At 41.5% G+C, this 18,527-nt stretch overlaps 1 protein-coding gene across 1 annotated transcript; it reads left to right on the forward strand.

Annotated features, from left to right (window-relative positions):
- Positions 1 to 399: 399 nt before the first annotated feature.
- Positions 400 to 18,446, forward strand: ddx46 (DEAD (Asp-Glu-Ala-Asp) box polypeptide 46). The gene is made up of 23 exons (XM_042093564.1): positions 400 to 536; positions 1,921 to 2,103; positions 2,233 to 2,361; positions 2,559 to 2,640; positions 2,764 to 2,932; positions 3,362 to 3,570; positions 3,728 to 3,835; positions 3,993 to 4,158; positions 7,180 to 7,300; positions 7,484 to 7,659; positions 7,765 to 7,886; positions 8,036 to 8,114; positions 8,998 to 9,080; positions 9,213 to 9,377; positions 10,518 to 10,680; positions 11,041 to 11,234; positions 11,365 to 11,502; positions 12,533 to 12,682; positions 13,367 to 13,597; positions 13,726 to 13,944; positions 17,352 to 17,496; positions 17,590 to 17,663; positions 17,942 to 18,446. The coding sequence occupies exons 1-23, from the start codon at positions 520 to 522 to the stop codon at positions 17,987 to 17,989; spliced, it is 3,171 nt and encodes a 1,056-aa protein (XP_041949498.1). The 5' UTR covers positions 400 to 519; the 3' UTR covers positions 17,990 to 18,446.
- Positions 18,447 to 18,527: the final 81 nt, after the last annotated feature.

Raw genomic sequence — 18,527 nt, forward strand, 5'->3', positions numbered from 1 at the left:
GCCGCTGAATATGATATATTTTGTATATTATGTACTGCTAGAGTGAAACTTTGATTCTGAAAATGCCGAGTAATCATGCTTTGATTTCAAACTAATTCAAAACCACCAACCTGGCCACTATGAAAGAGGTGAGGGGGGAACGCGAGGAAATGTGACCAGCAAAGTGGGATTCAAGAACAACAGCCTGCTCAAGATTTGTATATCCCAAAATCAGTTGCATAGGCTAACCACAGACTATTAAGATATGACTTGCGAGCATATTTGTCCTCAACAGCCACCATAGGCTTAATGCATAGCCTATTAACAGAGAATGTCTAATATTAACAGGCATACAATTCACAAATTTGTACATGTCTTCCACGCCAGTAGAGGCAGCGATAGACAAGTAGCTTGTACTGAGCGAACGATCCAGTCGCTTTTGTATGACGTAGTTTTGTGAGAGCGAAGGAGCGACAGAGAGGCGCAAACGCAGCGAGAATTACAAGAGACTTTTGTAACAATATCTACATTTGGAGGAACATGGGTAGAGAGTCAAGGTAAGCATAATAATAGTGGTTTTAATGGAATGCCTAGTTTAAAGGACGCATTAAATTGGTAATAGTCGCTAATGCCTTAGTTAGCTAATGCCTTAGTTAGCTATGCAACGTATAGCTTCTAGCTAACGTTAGCACTTCGCTTTATTTTGGTAGTTAGCAGACCCAATTCCAAGATAACAACATAACTTCATCAAACTTTGCTGCATGATGTTATTTTCTTGAAAGTTAACAAAGGGATCCAGATGTACGATCTTGTGTGTAAGCAAGGTCCGTGTGTGCTTCTTTCTGATATAGTATTAGCTATCTGTTTAGTTAATTTGGGACTCTGATATTAACGTTAGCCACGAGGACGCACTGTTGATTACAGCACCCTAGAGTCTAGACCAGTGTTTCTCAAAGTGTTGTCCGGGGACCACTGGTGGTCCGCAAGCTATCCCAAGTGGTCCGCGGGCAGACGTGGTAAAATATAATATAGATGAGTTGTTTGCCATATTGAACCAACTTGTATGTACATCTAAACAGTTCTGCAACACTGCCTATGTAAGATATGCCAGTTTAAATCATATGAATCCTCTGACACAATAAGCAAGGTGCAAAGACAATAAGCAAGGTGGTGGTTCAGTGAGTAGGCCTATTGTGTACTGTTGAAGTAGGTCTAAGTGGTCCGTGAGTCTCTTTAGCTTTAAGTGGTCCGTGAGTTTCTTTTTATCAGTTAAGTGGTCCTTGGTCTGAAAAAGTTTGAGAAACACTGCCCTAGACTGACGTTATTCCTTCATACTACATATACCAGGCAGTCTAGGTATAATGTTAGATTCGATTAGATTAAACTTTGTTGTCATTGTGCAGAGTACAAGTACAAAGACAACGAAAGGCAGTTTGCGTCTAACCAGAAGTGTAAAAAAAGCAAAAGTGCAATGTGATATACAAAGGTGCGTGGTGCATAGACAGGACAAGATATACAGTGCAGTGTAGACAGTAGTATACAGTTGGTTTACAGAAGGTGGCTTACAGTAATATAAATTAAATATAAATATGTGCAGTGAGTGTATTAGCAGTAACCTTATAAGAGAAGAGAAGAAAAACAGAATAAATATGGATACATTTACAAATGGGCTATTTGTAAAGAAGCCTGTCCGGTTTGTTGCAAGATTTTGTATTGTTTTTTGGTAAACAAGTTTAAATTATAAGATGTCAGGTCAGGTCAACAAAAGAAAGCTAACTGCAAATGTGTCATTGCATAATATTGACACTGACTATAGGGCTTGTGATGACGTGTATTCACTATAGTTTCTAGTAAAAGCTGAAATGTGTATATAAAGACAACTTAGGTATTTATAATAAGTCTCAGACCCATCACATTGCCTATTGTTACTCACGATTTCAGGCATTACAGGAAGCGTTCGGCATCAAGAGGTAGGTCGGGAAGCCGATCGAACAGCCGCTCGCCCGACAAACGCACAAAGAAAGATGAGAGAGCTGGTTCCAGAAACCGAGACCGCAACAGGAGAGAGAGGTCTCGCAGCAGAGACCGCCGCAGGTCACGGTCAAGAGATAGGAAACGCCCTCGGTAAGACACTTCCACGTCCAGATTCTTCTGTGTGTTTGCTGTTGCTTCCCATTCAGTTATACCTATTCAAATATTAAGAAGTTTACTCAGAAATGTTAATTATTCACCGATTTTGTGGTGGCATTTCAGGCGATCTAGGAGTCGGGAGAGACGTAGATCAAGGAGCAGGGATCGGAGGAGGTCCAGGAGTAGGAGCAGGAGTCGAGGGCGGCGGTCACGATCACCAAGTCCTAGCAAAGGCAGAAAAACTGAAGACAGGTATGGTGATGTAATGCTATGGATGTACTATACTAATGCTATGCCTTGAGAAATGCAAAAATGAATCTACGCGGCACAATTGGATGTACATTGACTTGCAGCTGCTTTAGTTGTAATGTTTCTGAGATTTTGTAATATTTGTAGAGATTTTGTAATGTTGAAAATCAGAAGCAATGTCTGTTAATTTGTTCTTTTAGCAAGGAGAAATCAAGCAATGGAGATTCAACAAGCGAAAAGAAAAAAGTAAAGGAAGAAAAAGAAGAAGAAAAAATTGAAGATGTAAGTTACATTTCTGATTATCATACCGTTTAACTCTGTGTAACATATAACTAAGGGATTACTAAGGTTCATGGTATGATGTGCAATAGAACCAATGTAGATTTACGTCATTTCATCTTGCAGCAAGACTTTGATCACAACACACTGGAAGAAGAAATGAGGAAAAGAAAAGAACGTGTTGAGAAATGGCGTGAGGAGCAGAGGAAGAAAGCCATGGAGAATATCGGGGAGATCAAGAAGGAACTCGAGGAGATGAAGCAGGGGAAAAAGTGGAGTCTGGAGGATGATGAAGGTAAGACAGGACAAAAGGGGAGAATTAACAGTTTCTCTGCACCGAATAATACCGTTTACTTTTAAAGGGCCGTTCACACTAAGAACGATTACTATAAAAAAATCGTTCTCTGCAATCTGAGTGCCGACGTTCATACATAAACTATAATTATAAAGAAATGAAAAACGATGTCGTTGGGGATCACTTTCAGAATTGCTTTTTAGCCATCACATTCATTAACACAAGGAGAGACTTTGCTTATCGTTGGTCAGTGTGAACGCTTTTGTCGTTATGGTTATAGTTATCGTTCCTGCTGTGAACAGCCCTTTAACCATAACTTTGTTCAAGCATTACTGAACAGTCTCAGTTTGCAATGAGAGCAGTTTGAATTGTAGTGGTTCAGTTATTGCCATTGACTGAGTGCGTGACTGGATCTTGTGTGTTGGGCAGATGATGATGAGGAGGCCCTAGCACCTCCAGAGCAGGAAGAGGAGGAGGAGGAAGAGAAGCCAGAAGAGAAAGAGGAGGAAGAGGAGAAGATCACCGACATGGAAGAGGAGCCTGGCGAGGAAATCGACTCTCTTGACGCCTACATGGAGGAGGTGAAGGAAGAAGTGAAGAAGTTCAACATGGGCACCATGAGGGGCAAGAACGACAAGGTGAGTGGGTACAGAGGAGCTTGACTAACCTGGTTGTGGGCAGAAGATTATTTCCTGGTCATATTTTGGCACAAGTTTCCTTTACCTCTAATAGCATTGTTTTTGTTGTTGGTTGTATTGGGATAACAGATGCTCTTGTATTCTTGTCCACTTCTAGAAGGGTGGGATGGTGACCAAAGTGGTAACTGTTGTAAAGACAAAGAAGATGCCTCACACAACCAAGAAGAAAGGGGAGCTGATGGAGAACGACCAGGATGCGATGGAGGTATGCATTTCAACTTCATTACAGTTCTTACACAAGTTCTTAACACTGGAACATTTTACACTTAAAGTGCTACCATAAAGCATACAAGTTAAAGGGTTAAGTCAAGAATTACCCAACAAAAGTAACTGTGTGTATGTTCTCGTGTTCATCATCACAGTACTCCTCAGAGGAAGAGGAAGTGGATCTGCAGACTGCTCTGACTGGTTTCCAGACGAAACAGAGGAAAGTGCTGGAACCTGTGGATCACCAGAAGATCCAGTATGAGCCATACCGCAAGAATTTCTATGTGGAGGTTCCAGAATTGGCCAAAATGACACCCGAAGGTATGTTGTGTGGTCTTGTATTGGCCTGTGGCCTGTACTATGAAGCAAGGTTACTTAACCCAAGTAACTTCAAGAGTAGCCTAAAGTATGGTCCCGCGTCTGCGTCCCGCGCACGCGGCACTGGTGAGCGCGTGACGAGAATTGCGTCATTTTTACAGCATGCGTCGCGTCTTTGAGTCGACCGAAATTTAAGACCACGCGTCAAAGTGACGCATAGACTGCGCATGTGTGAAACGGAACTGCTGTAAACACTCCCCTCCAGTAGGTGGACCACATAGAAGAACAACACTTAAACGTAGAAACAAACCTAGACAGAAGAAGACTTGTTTGGTTACCATAACGACGATGGAACAGAGCGCCTGTCCTCAGCTTGCCTGGCTTTGAGTTACGTGAGACACCACGACATGGAGTCAACTTCGACCGATGTAAAGCCACAATCCACAGATACATTCTTTAACATTATATTTAACGGTCACTTTACCATCTATGGTGTAGAACCCAAAGTATTTCAAGACACCACATTTTAGATGAGTTGGGGACGTAATTATCTGTCTGCTGGCCGTTCTGTGCGTTACCTTTGATTGTCGAAACAGGGTGGCTGCATGGGCTCATTGTGGCTACTGGCTATTATATTGGCTTGATTTGGTCATGAGCCCTGGATCATATAGCACTGAATGAGATGGTAAACAATAAAATAAAACTAATCATAGACAGTGACAGCCTTACTCCATGCATGGAGAGCTGACATGACTTCGGATTAAATGCATCTTTTAAAAATGAGCGTATGCTGAAATCAAATCGCAAAACCCAGAGCCAATTAGGCCATCCTTAAAAATATTTTTGTTTGCAGTAACAGCCAAAAAAAAAAAAAAAATGGGTCGGTAGGTAGGTCAATATATTTTTTTTTCAAGATTCAAAGTAAGTTCAATTTTGGTCATGGTGATTACGTAGGAATGAATTTACACAAATGTGCATATCGTGACGTAACTGACTGGGTCTTCAACCCGTGCCTTCAGGCGCACCATTGCAAACCTCATTCTGATGCAGGTTATATAGACCAGCCTTTCTCAAACTTCTTTGACCTGAGGCCCGGTCATGGCAGACTTTTGGGTCATAGGGCTCATCTACATGTACCCAGAAAGAAGGCTACAATAGCTCTTGGCCACGTTATATTGAAATTTGACTATACAATACTCAATGCTATACAGTATATACAGTCTCTGCTCTGTTTCTAAGGAAGTTCCAAAAAACAACGTCGTTCTATTAAGTTTCGTTAAATAAATAAATAAATAAATAAATAAATAGCCTTCCAACAGGTTGAAGCGGAGCTTTGACACCAACGTTATCGATTAGTTTCAGTTTCTCTCGCGCAGACCCTCATTGAATGAATGCTCATACCACCACTTAATTGTAGGGCTCCATGTTTAATGACATCGATAGCAGAAACGTTTGTTTTCTTTTTTCGTCGATCCGCGGTTTCTTGATCAACTGCGCAGCAAATTATCAGATGAAGCACCGGGCCTAATTTCACTCCACGACTCCGCGGACCAGCAGTCTCCATGTTGCGGACCCATATTTTGAGAAATGCTGAATAGACCACAACCAATTTCAATACTCCGACACGGTCACCGCTAGACTAGGGGGAGAAGGGATGAGAAAAGATCTGCCCACAGTTCTTCCAGAACTTCGTGCCAAGTAAAAGCGTTATCAGTTTGTGTGAATGAAAGTGAACGAAGCGTAGGCCATAGTGTGACATGCGTAAAACCAATGGTGCAGAGATGACGCCACAGGTTTTTTTTTAAGTGAGCCACGTTTGCATGTAGGCAATTTATATTCACAATACTTGGGCCTACTAAAATAAATTATTATTATTTTATTGCATTTGTATTGGTTGTTTAGAGTAAAAAAAACAATCGGTCGGTATTAACCCAAGTTTACAACCGGCAAGTCGGTCGGACTAAAAGGGGGAAAAAATAAATATTTGGGTCGGTTCTAAATTGACAGGGTCGGTCGGGTTACGGCAAACGAAAATATTTTTAAGGATGGCCTTAAAGGTATATCTACAACGCTCAGGCGAAACCCATGTAACACTTGCTGATCGAGATGCATTCTCGCCTGTTCCTTATATAATGCGTTATCAATAGTGATTATAATAATAAAGGGAATGTAGCCTACCTCTCCCAGGTGCAATCATTATCACCTAGCCTACTCCTGAACAATGCTGAACTCAAATCTCGAAACTCGCCTGTCAACACCGGGAAATGCGCTACACAGCACTAAAAACCGAATAGTTTATTTATAGTTCGACTACGGATATTTCACGTCATGTTCGAATAAAAGTGACAGCCCTACTCCCTGCATAGAGAGCTGACATGACTTCGGATTAAATGCATCTTTTAAAAATGAGCGTATGCTGAAATCAAATCGCAAAACCCAGAGCCAATTAAAGGTATATCTACAACGCTCAGGCGAAACCCATGTAACACTTGCTGATCGAGATGCATTCTCGCCTGTTCCTTATATAATGCGTTATCAATAGTGATTATAATAATAAAGGGAATGTAGCCTACCTCTCCCAGGTGCAATCATTATCACCTAGCCTACTCCTGAACAATGCTGAACCAATGATTGGTCATTGTGTATCAACTGTGTGATTGGTCATAAACTCAGCATGCGTTAACCAACTAGCTTCTTGATGCAAAGGCGCACAAACTCCAGTTTAGGTAACAAATCACCACATAGTACTGTTTAGCACAAATTTATGTTTTTGTCAGCCCTAACTTCCCTAGTATAGATAACCCCACATTAAATCTGAGTTGGTAAACTCCCTTCATAATATAGGTCACTGCTATTACTTGGTATCTATGTCTCAACAATGCTGTAGATATTGTAAGTTGGCTGACTGGCAATGGCTGACTACAACTTTAACTTCTAAACATTAGTCATACTTGAATAAAATGACTGTTCCTTATTTTGTGATGAGTTATTTTGTTTTGAGTTGATGTTGTTTGTATCCAACAGAGGTGAATGTTTACCGTCTGGAACTGGAGGGAATCGCCGTGAAGGGAAAGGGCTGCCCGAAGCCCATCAAGACCTGGGTGCAGTGCGGAACCTCAATGAAGGTCTTAAACGCTTTAAAGAGGTAAGGCTCCTCACTTGCACTTACCACTGACAGGAATCCATCCCATAAGTTTAGAATTAATGGCTGCTTGAGTATTTGTTCAGGTGAATGTCGGTGCATTTGTATACGTCATAGCTTTTTTTATTTTATTTTTTTTTCACTTTACACGTTCTATGCCTAATAAGATCTTGTCTGTTTACACAGGCAAAGCTATGAGAAGCCCACGCCCATTCAGTGTCAGGCCATTCCGGCCATCATGTCGGGTCGAGACATGATCGGCATCGCAAAGACTGGCAGTGGGAAAACCATTGCTTTCCTCCTCCCCATGTTTCGCCACATCATGGATCAAAGGCCCTTAGATGAGGGAGAGGGGCCCATTGGTAAGCCTGGCTACCAGTATTTTATCTAAAGTCCAAAAGTCCATTGTCCAAAGTCATGGATTCAACATCAAGTTTCATATAAATTGTTGTCATCTTCCTCCTCAGCTGTGATCATGACGCCTACGCGAGAGCTGGCTCTGCAGATCACCAAAGAGTGCAAGAAGTTCTCCAAGCCCCTGGGTCTGAATGTGGTGTGTGTCTATGGAGGCACAGGCATCAGTGAGCAGGTAGGACCTTGAAGTATGGCACTTATTTTGGCGTAATGATTAAGAATGACACAGAAATAGGAGTCAGATCTTGATGGAAATGTGAACAAAGCAAGGATGTTTGAAGTTCTCAGTTTGGTTGTTTTTTTTGTTGTTGTTGCTTGAAACAGATTGCTGAGCTTAAGAGAGGAGCAGAGATCATCGTCTGTACTCCAGGGAGGATGATTGACATGCTTGGTGCCAACAGCGGTAAGTAATTCTGCTTCATTTTTTACTCTGTAGAGTTTGTGTGTGCGTATGTGTGTCTATAGTTTGTTGCGCATCATGAAAAGTTAATGATGGCAATCAGTTAATCAGTGTATTCTAATCATTGTACACTGATTAACCTGAATTGGTTGGGTTGAATTGTTAAGCATTTGCTTAAAAAGTCTGTAAGAAATAAAAACACTTTTGAAGATCCTGTTAGCGTCGAACATGCTAGTTTGTGTCTCAGACTCTTCCTGCACTGACTTGTTTCTCTTTGACGCGTTGAAACCCATACTATTTACTAAACTTTCCGCATTATCTGACTACTTTGGAAACGTGACCTGTAGCCTTACGAAGTGCCTGAAGAATATGCCAACCAGAGGTAGGTGGAGTCACTTCTGAAGGGTCAGCTTTAAGCCTGCTAGTCCACTCCATTGAAACCCAGGGAAAGGAAATGAAATGTTTTCTGTGCTTAGAGGAGGGGACACTGATGCCGCATGGTAGAGCACATTATTCAATCTTCCACACATGCGAGGTAATCTGTGATATGTTTCCTTTGTAGGTGAAAAGGCGGTCAGATAATGGTTGATGTGGGCCCATCTCTTTAATGTGTGATGTGGCTGTTTTCTCACTTTTACAGGTCCTACGTGCCCCTGAGATGGTACGCAAAGAATAAACAAAGCAAAAGGGGGAAAAAACTATATGGCTGTTTTTGTTTTTAATAAAAAATAAAAAAAAAAGTTTCAGTTTATGAGAGCTGATTTGCCAATGCTATCTATGTCAATGAGTGCAATTAGTTTGACTTTGTTGTGCTGTGATGATTATGTTAAGAATGGCCTTTTGATGTGTAGTAAACTGGTTTGTGTGTATGTGTGTTTACATCTAGGCCGAGTTACTAACTTGCGCAGGGCCACATATGTGGTTGTTGATGAAGCTGACAGAATGTTCGACATGGGTTTTGAACCGCAGGTAAGAGCCGCCTTACCGTTTGTCATTTGTACTCAAATACCAATGCTGTTTGTCACAGTTCCGTATCATATGCACTCTCCTTAAGACAAACCTGTGAAAGTGCTTGTTTTTGTGTTTGTGTGTGTTTTGTAGGTCATGCGTATTGTGGATAATGTTCGACCCGATCGGCAGACGGTCATGTTCTCGGCCACGTTCCCCCGTGCCATGGAAGCTTTGGCCAGGCGGATCCTAACCAAGCCCATCGAGGTGCAGGTGGGAGGCAGGAGCGTTGTGTGCTCAGACGTAGAGCAGCATGTGGTAAGTAATCAAATAGAATGGAAGTGGCAGGAGAAGTGTGAAAACAGAATAGGTCTATTTAGGATGGCCAACAAAACTAGTATTCAGAGACAATATTATGGTTGAAGTCTAACCAAGAAGAGCAATTAGGACATGGCCATCTACAATGCAACTGTACCCATAATTTAAGCCATAGTCCCAGTTTTTATGATTTTCAAAGCAAGTAATGTAATTTAGTGCTATGGAAGGTCACTAAACAAAAATGTGACCCTGCAAGGCAAAACCTGTCACTTTGCGCACGGTGCTATTTTGAGAAAATCCACGATAAACAAACGTACGGGTTAAAATGTCGAATTTCACGTTTTCGCATAATTCGACAGTAAACAGTCTACACCTTCATATTGCGAACAAATTTCATGGATAAACATACGTTTTGACTGTTAAACCCTGACTTTATTTAGGTGAAGATTCAACACATTAGCAGTCATTCCCTTTGTCCACGCCGCTATAAGGTTTTACGGTAGGCTAGAGCTAAAATTTACTCATTAGGCTACTCAATGAGTCTGTCTCAATTGGTATACTTTTGTGAGTACACTTTCGTGTAGTACCCTGTGTGCACTGTGTGCTTACTGGCGGAGTGCGCAAATTTTAACAGAATAGTATTGTCTCATATCAAACACTAACTCTGTGCACTTCACGGAAATGACGATCGCAACATTTAAATATAACTTTATTGGCGTCCTCAATTCAACAGTGACATGGTCATACTGTGTCAAAACATGAACTGTTTATGTTATAACTTGTTTGTACCTCTATAAAATGTGTTTTCCACTGCTGCTGCTTCAGCGTTCTCAACCGCGATTACCACGAGCTGTGCCCTCACACTATCGCACGTGACAATTTACTTTAAAAGTTGATTTTCTCCTCTTCTGGCGTATCGTGACAGGAGAACCATGCCAACTTTGGATGCGGTTATCTTAGCCATACTTTTTGCAATACCCTCGATATGTTGGAAGGCTTAGTTTATGGTCGTTCATGTGAGCACAATAACTTAATTTTGTACATTTTACCAAAGCGACTAGTTTCGCCTTGCAGGGTCACAAATGTCCTTGTTTCATGTGTTGAATAATAGTATAATTCTGTGTGCATTTGTGTTAACAGATTGTGATTGAGGAGGACAAAAAATTTCTGAAGTTGTTAGAGATCCTGGGCCACTACCAGGAAAAGGGTTCTGTCATCATCTTTGTAGACAAGCAGGAGCACGCAGACGGTCTCCTCAGAGACTTGATGAAGGCCTCTTATCCCTGCATGTCTCTGCATGGAGGTACAGAACACACACACACGTCAGGCACCAATTAAGAAGTGAGAAAATGTCTCTTTTCTGAAGGCATCAACTTATAAAAGCAGTCATATTTGTGAAGCTACAGAGTAACTGCTACAAAGTGGTGACAAGACTTACATTTTCAGCATGTATAATATATTTATATAAATAAATACATTAATAAATTGTATGCTACAAGCCAGTACAAAACAATATGTATAGGATAAATGTGAAGATCTCTAGAGGATTCATATTAATTATTTTACTCAGACACATAGCATACAACCTAAAAGTTTAAAAGTGAAAGACGTTTAACATTTCCCAGCCAACATTAATTTAGACGACTTTCTCTCTTTCACACAGGCATTGATCAGTACGACAGAGACAGTATCATTAATGACTTCAAGAATGGCGCATGTAGACTTATGGTGGCCACATCTGTGGCAGCCCGAGGACTAGACGTCAAGCAGCTGATCTTAGTCGTCAACTACAACTGCCCAAACCACTACGAAGACTACGTCCACAGAGTTGGACGCACTGGGCGTGCAGGGAACAAAGTAAGTGGCACACAGTCGTATACATAACGGAAAACAGAAAGTTGTTTTTTTTTTACAGGATTCTTGTAGTTTTTTGGAACCTGTCAGTTTAGTCATCCTCTGACTGATTGTCTTGTGTGTTGTGTCACAGGGTTACGCATACACATTCATCACAGAGGACCAAGCCCGTTACTCGGGAGATATCCTCAAGGCTCTGGAACTTTCCGGATCTGCTGTGCCACCTGAGCTAGAGAAGTTGTGGGCCACTTTCAAAGATCAATTGAAAGCTGTAAGTGTCTTATTTTTAGTAAAACGGATGATTTAATGAAATTCAAGTTTAGTCTTTGTAATCAGTAATTGTTCAACAACAATTTCTATGACCTTAAACAAACCCAACCTCTTAGTTGGGGACCATATCAAAAATACATTAGCAGAAAAGAGCTCTGATGTCAAATAGTCTATTTCTCAGGGTTCCTACGCAGTATGGAAAACCTGGAAAAGTATGGAATTTGATTTTAGTAATTTCCAGGTCTGGATAAGTATGGAAAAAAGAAACAAGGGTATGGAGAAATGTTTGTGTTTCCAGACTATTGCATTTGCAGTACTAATTACTTCACTCAGGTCATAATGAACCATTCCTACTGTTGTGTAGCTTAACTGTCAGCCCCCATCGTCAAGATACATCTATGCTACAACTAAGATACAACTAAAAATGGCCCAGCTAAATGGACTAATATTAAGTGTAATTTTTTAATTCACTTCAGTTGTACATACCTTTGTTTTCACCGAGTTATCCCAAACCAGAAGTGGCCGCAATGTCGAGAATATGGTCAGAAAAATCTACAGAGAAGTTTGGAAATTTGAGTATGGAAAAAGTATGGAATTTTGAAATGGAAAATGTGTAGGAACCCTGATTTCTGTACGATAGAAAGAAACATCCTGCCCCATAAAGAATGTTGCTGTCAGAATGTCAAGTATCTCTAAGATACATCAAACTAACATTGATGAGGCTGCTGTTCATTTCTGGAAGTTGAACCAAATTTAATTCTCAGCTCCTTTGTTGCTATCATAACAGTGGCGGTGCCAAATCTGCCACTTGCCTCTGGACAGTGTGATCCTGGCCTCACCCTAACTTTAAACACAAATTAACAGAATCTCAACGGATTTGTTTATAATCTGAGCAACTGTAGATTGTCCAAGAGACCATCCAAGTATTCCCCTTCTTCCTCCCTCAGTGATGGCACGTACTTGTTACAGCCACTTGTCATTTGTGGGGTTGTTTTACTCTTCACAAATTAATGCAATTTTACATTGTGCAGGAAGGGAAGGTCGCCAAGTCCAGCAGTGGCTTCTCTGGAAAGGGCTTCAAGTTTGACGAGACTGAGCAGGCTCTGGCCAACGAGCGCAAGAAGCTGCAGAAAGCAGCTCTGGGTCTGCAGGACTCCGATGATGAGGACGCAGCACTGGACGTGAGTATCCAAAACCGCTCCATAGCACCCAGAATGATCTGATAATGTAGTGAGACAGATTATTATGACCGTGGCCATATACAGTAGGTTTAGTCAAAGTATTTTGTTTTCCGGATTTTCCCGGGACAATGAAAGACCCAACTGCATGAAACTTGGTGGGCATGTAGCCAGACAAGGATGACACGCAACCATTGTTTTTTGTTTTGATCCGTCGCCCACCTACCGCACCGGGCCCCCCGAAAGGAGAGTAGGCCGGTCACATAGGGCCTAGGATGACCAAATTATTTTTGTATGTTGGTCTCCAGGGTCCATGTCAACACATCCCATATCTACTCAATTGAGGTATAGGGCCACCTAGTTAGAAATGAAAGGGCATAAATGAGGCATTGTAATTGCAGGTATCTTTGGCTGACAGGTTCAAAACTGCACAAAATTTGAAGTGTAGGATCATTATGACATGCCAAGTTTCGTGGAATTCCATTCATGGGGGGCCATATCAGTTATGCATGCACACACACATGGACGCATACACACACACACACGCACACACATAAACACACGCACACACATAAACACACCCACACGCACAGTTATTAATTAGTTGATTAATATGTGTTGCACTTATGAATGAATGAATGCATGAATGCCATTAAAATGTGAGCGTGTTGTGGGTGATCCTTGCAGATTGACGAGCAAATCGAGAGCATGTTCAACTCGAAGAAGCGGGTGAAGGACCTCTCTGCCCCTGGAGGAAGTGGAAGTGCCGCCGTGGCCAGCAACGCAGCGGCGGCTGCCAGCGTGAGCAGCTTGACCGGCCTGGCCATGCCCTCGGCTGGAAACATCCAGAAACTGGAGATCGCCAAGAAGCTGGCTCTGAAGATCAATGCCCAGAAAAACCTTGGTGCAGAGGCTCAGGTATGTGGAGCGGAGTATAGTGGGTACATTCACAACAGGTTTGTTTGTTTGTTTGTCTGTTTAGTTTGTTTAGTTTGCTCGTGGCCATGCATTCTCTCACAAAGTGTGTTGTGCTTCCTGGTGTCCAGGATGTGATGCAACAGGCCACCAATGCCATCTTGAGAGGGGGCACCATCATTGCCCCGTCGGTCTCGGCGAAGACAATCGCAGAACAGCTGGCCGAGAAAATCAACGCCAAACTCAACTACACCCCCGTGGAGAAACTGGAGGAGGAGCGGCAGGCGGCCGAGCAGGCCGAGAGCATCACAAGATACGAAGAGGAGCTGGAGATCAACGACTTCCCTCAGGTAGGAACAACCCAACCATGGGCCTTAGACAAGTTGTCACCTTCTCCTGAAAGTATGGTTACCTAGGGAATTGCTTTAACTTTGAAAACGGCAACTCTTATATTTGATTATGAGAGGTTGGCTTGTTTTTAAATTGAAGCAAATGTTTCTTTTGTGGGCAATGCGTTTCTAAATACATATGAGCAGTGTTGGGAACGTTACTTTAAAAAAGTAATTAGTTATAGTTACTCACTATTTGTTCCAAAAAGTAACTGAGTTGCTCTATGATAAGAGTAACTCGTTACCAGGGAAAGTAACTATTTGCGTTACTGTTAAAAAAAAAAAGTTGCTATATGTCAAAGAATTTGGATTTTTTTGAGCAGCCAGTTGAAATGAGTAGAACAGACAGGTGTTTGTAGGCTACATTACTTTCGATATTTATTAGATAGATAGATACTTTATTGATCCCCAAGGGGAAATTCAAGATATTGCACATCAACAGACCTACGGTTGACTTCAGGCTGCGTCATAGGTTTTTGTTGTGAGGCAGAAAGATCTAGCTTTTGCTGCTTGGAGGACTTTGCTCCGAGTCCTTCTTTGCTAGTGGATGGCGAGCTATCATCTGTGGTGGAGATATCGGTGTTTTTGGCCACTGGCTTTAGATGCGTATGTCAGATGCTTCATTAAATTAGAGTTGCTTACAACGGATGTCGACAAAGTCTTCGCTCCTGGACATAATGTACACATTACATGCACGTTCTTGCCTTTGACCACAATGAATTTGAAGTAGTGCTTATATCGGCTTGAAAATGGAAACTTTTCATCGGATTGCTCCTGACCTCTGCTGTTTCTTCGAATCTCTATTTTATCTGTTGCGTGTGTGTGTGGCACGTGTGCTGGCAAGTGTGTAAAAACACTGGCTCTGATTGGCTATCATGAAACATGACTCTGCCCTAGCCAATCATAATCGCTTACATTGTTATTAACCCACCTCCTCACTAGCTGTGAGCCAGGGGTGTGTTCAGATTACACAGTTTATTATGACCGCCGCTAGCGAAGATAGCGAAGCGGTCATATAGGGATTGTCAAAGTTTTTTTTAATTATTTTTTTCCCCCATCATCTACTTCCTGAAATTTTGGTCAACGATACCCGGGACACCGAAACACCGGGGCACATGAAATTTGGTGGGTATGTAGCCCCACTAGACTTTTACGGAAAAAATTTGTTTGGTCACCGGGGGCCACTCCCCCCCCGCGCTAGGCCCCCGGAAACCCAAAAAATGTAGTTTTTCCTAAATAACTACCTGAACCGTGGCACCGAGGATGAAGAAATTTTTATGGTATGTTTGTCTCAAGGGCCCACATCAACCTAGCCCATAATCACTCATTTGTGATTTGCACCCCCCCGGTAAAAAATGAAAATGCAATATCATTCTGCTTTAATCGCCCCTCTCTTCAGTTAAGATGTTCAGAACTGCACCAATTTTTTTGTGTATGATTAACCTGACATTCTCTGGGGGAATGCCAAGTTTTTTAGAATTTCATTCATGGGGGGGGTCTAAAATAATTAAGTTATGTGTACATTTAGTGACCGTACACTCATTGGCCTGTAGATGGTGGTGAGAGATGTATCCAGGGCAGGGCTGTACAGGTAGGTCTACACATATTTGTTGCACGTGCTACAAAAATCATTCTTTGCGATGGATGATTTAGTACCAACGTTACACCGGTCCGATAGAGTTTTGCCTATGGCTATAGCCTACCGTGAGACTGAGACGCTTTTTGTTTGTTGGAAGTGCGTGTTTAGGGTGTGAGAGGGGAGTCGATGTGCTTTGATTCCAGCTTGGTAGCTGTAGTCTATGCGATTAAAAAGCATGTGTGTGTGAAGTATCCAAACAATGGTAACACTTTCTTCATTATGGCTGCTTTAGCCACAGACCTTCAGCTACTGTACAGTGGGTCCCATTTAGAAGTGTCCACTTCATTTGCGCTTTCTGTGATTCACGCAGCTGTGTGAAATGTATTACTACTGATATGCAAAACTATTAACTTTTCGCCAAGAGGTGGCAGCTTAAGTCTGCTTGATACTGTTGGTTCCCAAAGGAGATTTTATTTGGATCGCCAGCATAGCCTAGTGACAATATATGTTGTGTAATAGGCCTAGCATAGGGCCTACCTTATATAGCTTATAGTTTAACAGTCACGGTTTTGTCATAACTCCCTCTATGCATTTTTGCATTTAGAATGAAACCGGGGGGCGAACGTCGCAGAGGGGGCACCAGTGCGTGGATATCTCAATCGCAAAATTAAACAATATTTCTATCGGGCGCCTACCATGGACCAGGCTCGAAATCGAAAAAGAAATCTCCAGGCTGGCCTGATCTGCCGGCGATTTCTTTTTCGATTTCTTAAAAGATTGGCCAGACTAACCATGGACCTCACAGTTGCAAAATACAAGGGAACATGAATCAGCCTATATTTGCACAAACAATAACGGACAGCAGCTCTTCAACTTGGCCCGGTAAAATGTGTATCTAGAGACGCATTACTTGGCGGCCCTTTTGGTCAGTTATTTGCACCACTGGGTAAAACTGCATTTTATTTGTGCATTGACAATTAAGTTGAATATCATATGAACTAGATGACTAAACTCTTGCATTTGTAGAAGAAGAAACATTCACAAAAATCCATGACATGACCTCTCTTCTTGATAGCTGTTGAAAACTGCATGGATCTGACAGGGATTGTTTTGTTTAATAAATAAATAAATAAATAAATAAATAAATAATGCTGCTACCTTCTGCTTTTCCCCAAATACAATGTAGCGTACAGGTTTACCTTTCATCAGTCCAGTTGCAATGGATGGACTGTGATGAACTGCCCTACTTGTGATTTGTTTAGAGATTTTAAAGGTTTTATAACAATGCTACACATTTTTTGGCAATTGTTACAAATCTATTCACCTTTGCAAGTTAATGTGATTTATTTTCACAGAATGGATGTACAGGACTGAGCGGTGGTCATATTTTGTACCGCTATGTGGTACATCTAGTTCAATCAATGCATAGTAACGCACCGCATTTAACGTCCAGTAACATTAACGCCGTTGTAACGACGGGAAAAGTAATTAATTAGATTACCCCGTTACTGAAAAAATAACGTTGTTACCTAACGCCGTTCTTTTAAATGGCGTTATTCCAAACACTGCATATGAGTCAATCAAGGTATTAGCAGGATGACATCCTTTGATGTCACCGTGTTAAACAACAATTTTTAACTTGGCACAGCAAACTTCACTCCACGTTGTGCCTCTTCCAGTATTTTTGTATATTAATTTGGATATCCTTGTCTTTGTATAATCAATATCCATTATTGCTTACATTGTAATTTTTTTCCCCTTGTGTGTTGATGATCTCTTCTGCATCTAGACGGCAAGGTGGAAGGTCACGTCCAAAGAGGCTCTGCAGAGGATCGGCGAGTACTCCGAGGCAGCCATAACCATTAGAGGGACGTACTTCCCTCCAGGAAAGGAGCCCAAAGAAGGAGAGCGCAAGATCTACCTGGCCATCGAGAGTGAGTTCATCACTATGATTCTGTGACCAAAAGTCTTGAGGGCTCTGCATATTTGATGACTATTAATGGCTTCTGTGTTTTTTTGCCTGACAGGTGCCAGTGAACTGGCTGTGCAGAAGGCTAAAGCAGAGATCACAAGGCTGATTAAAGAAGAGCTTATTCGACTGGTAAGAATTGTATCCTCTGCTATGCTGCTTAAGTCAAAGATGATATCAAACAATGTTATGATGGAAAATTATACCAGTCTAACACTTACTATTGCTACATGATCAGGATGTGTTGCTTAGTGTGTCACTTGAAAACATAAAAAGGAATTTAAGATGACATGGAGGGATTTTAGTGATGGTACTCTGTCTGATAGCACATTTGTGCATGAGCAAGATGTTTCTGTTATTATTTGTTTGTTGAACTTTGCTCACTGTTTCACCCCCCCCCCCCCTTTCAGCAAAACTCCTACCAGCCAACCAGCAAAGGAAGATACAAGGTCCTCTAGTGGCAGAGAGCTACTGGGAGACGATGGGAACAATTCTGTCTCTCTTCAGCTGTGTACATTTTTACTATTAAGTTTCAGTTTCAGACATTTCCTGTATGTCTCTGGTCATCTCTATATTTTATTGAATATTAAAAACGGATTTGATTTCAGTGTTTTTTTTCCTGTTTTGAATCTGAATCAGGGATGTGATTTAAAATGCAAATGCATTTTTTTAAGAAAGCTTAACTTTAAAACCCTATATGACCTCACAGAACAAGGAAAACACAGGGCTGTCCAGGGGTGGTCACAGTCTTATTTAGTCACAAATTATTGTTCCCCAAATATTTGGTGTTTTTATTTCATATTTTCTTTTTTTCCTGGATTATCAACAGAAAAATGTATTTGTGACAAATGTAAGTCAGTTTTACATTACATTCTTTACCACTGGCCATAAGTAGAAATAAAAGATTAAACTGTGCTTTACAACTGCGTGACTTTTGTACAAGGTCTTTTTAAACCTCCTGAAGGATGCATGCAAGTGACATAAAGGCCATGTCTA

This window comes from Alosa sapidissima, chromosome 5, assembly GCF_018492685.1.
Source record: "Alosa sapidissima isolate fAloSap1 chromosome 5, fAloSap1.pri, whole genome shotgun sequence".
In the NCBI taxonomy this organism is placed as follows: domain Eukaryota; kingdom Metazoa; phylum Chordata; class Actinopteri; order Clupeiformes; family Clupeidae; genus Alosa; species Alosa sapidissima.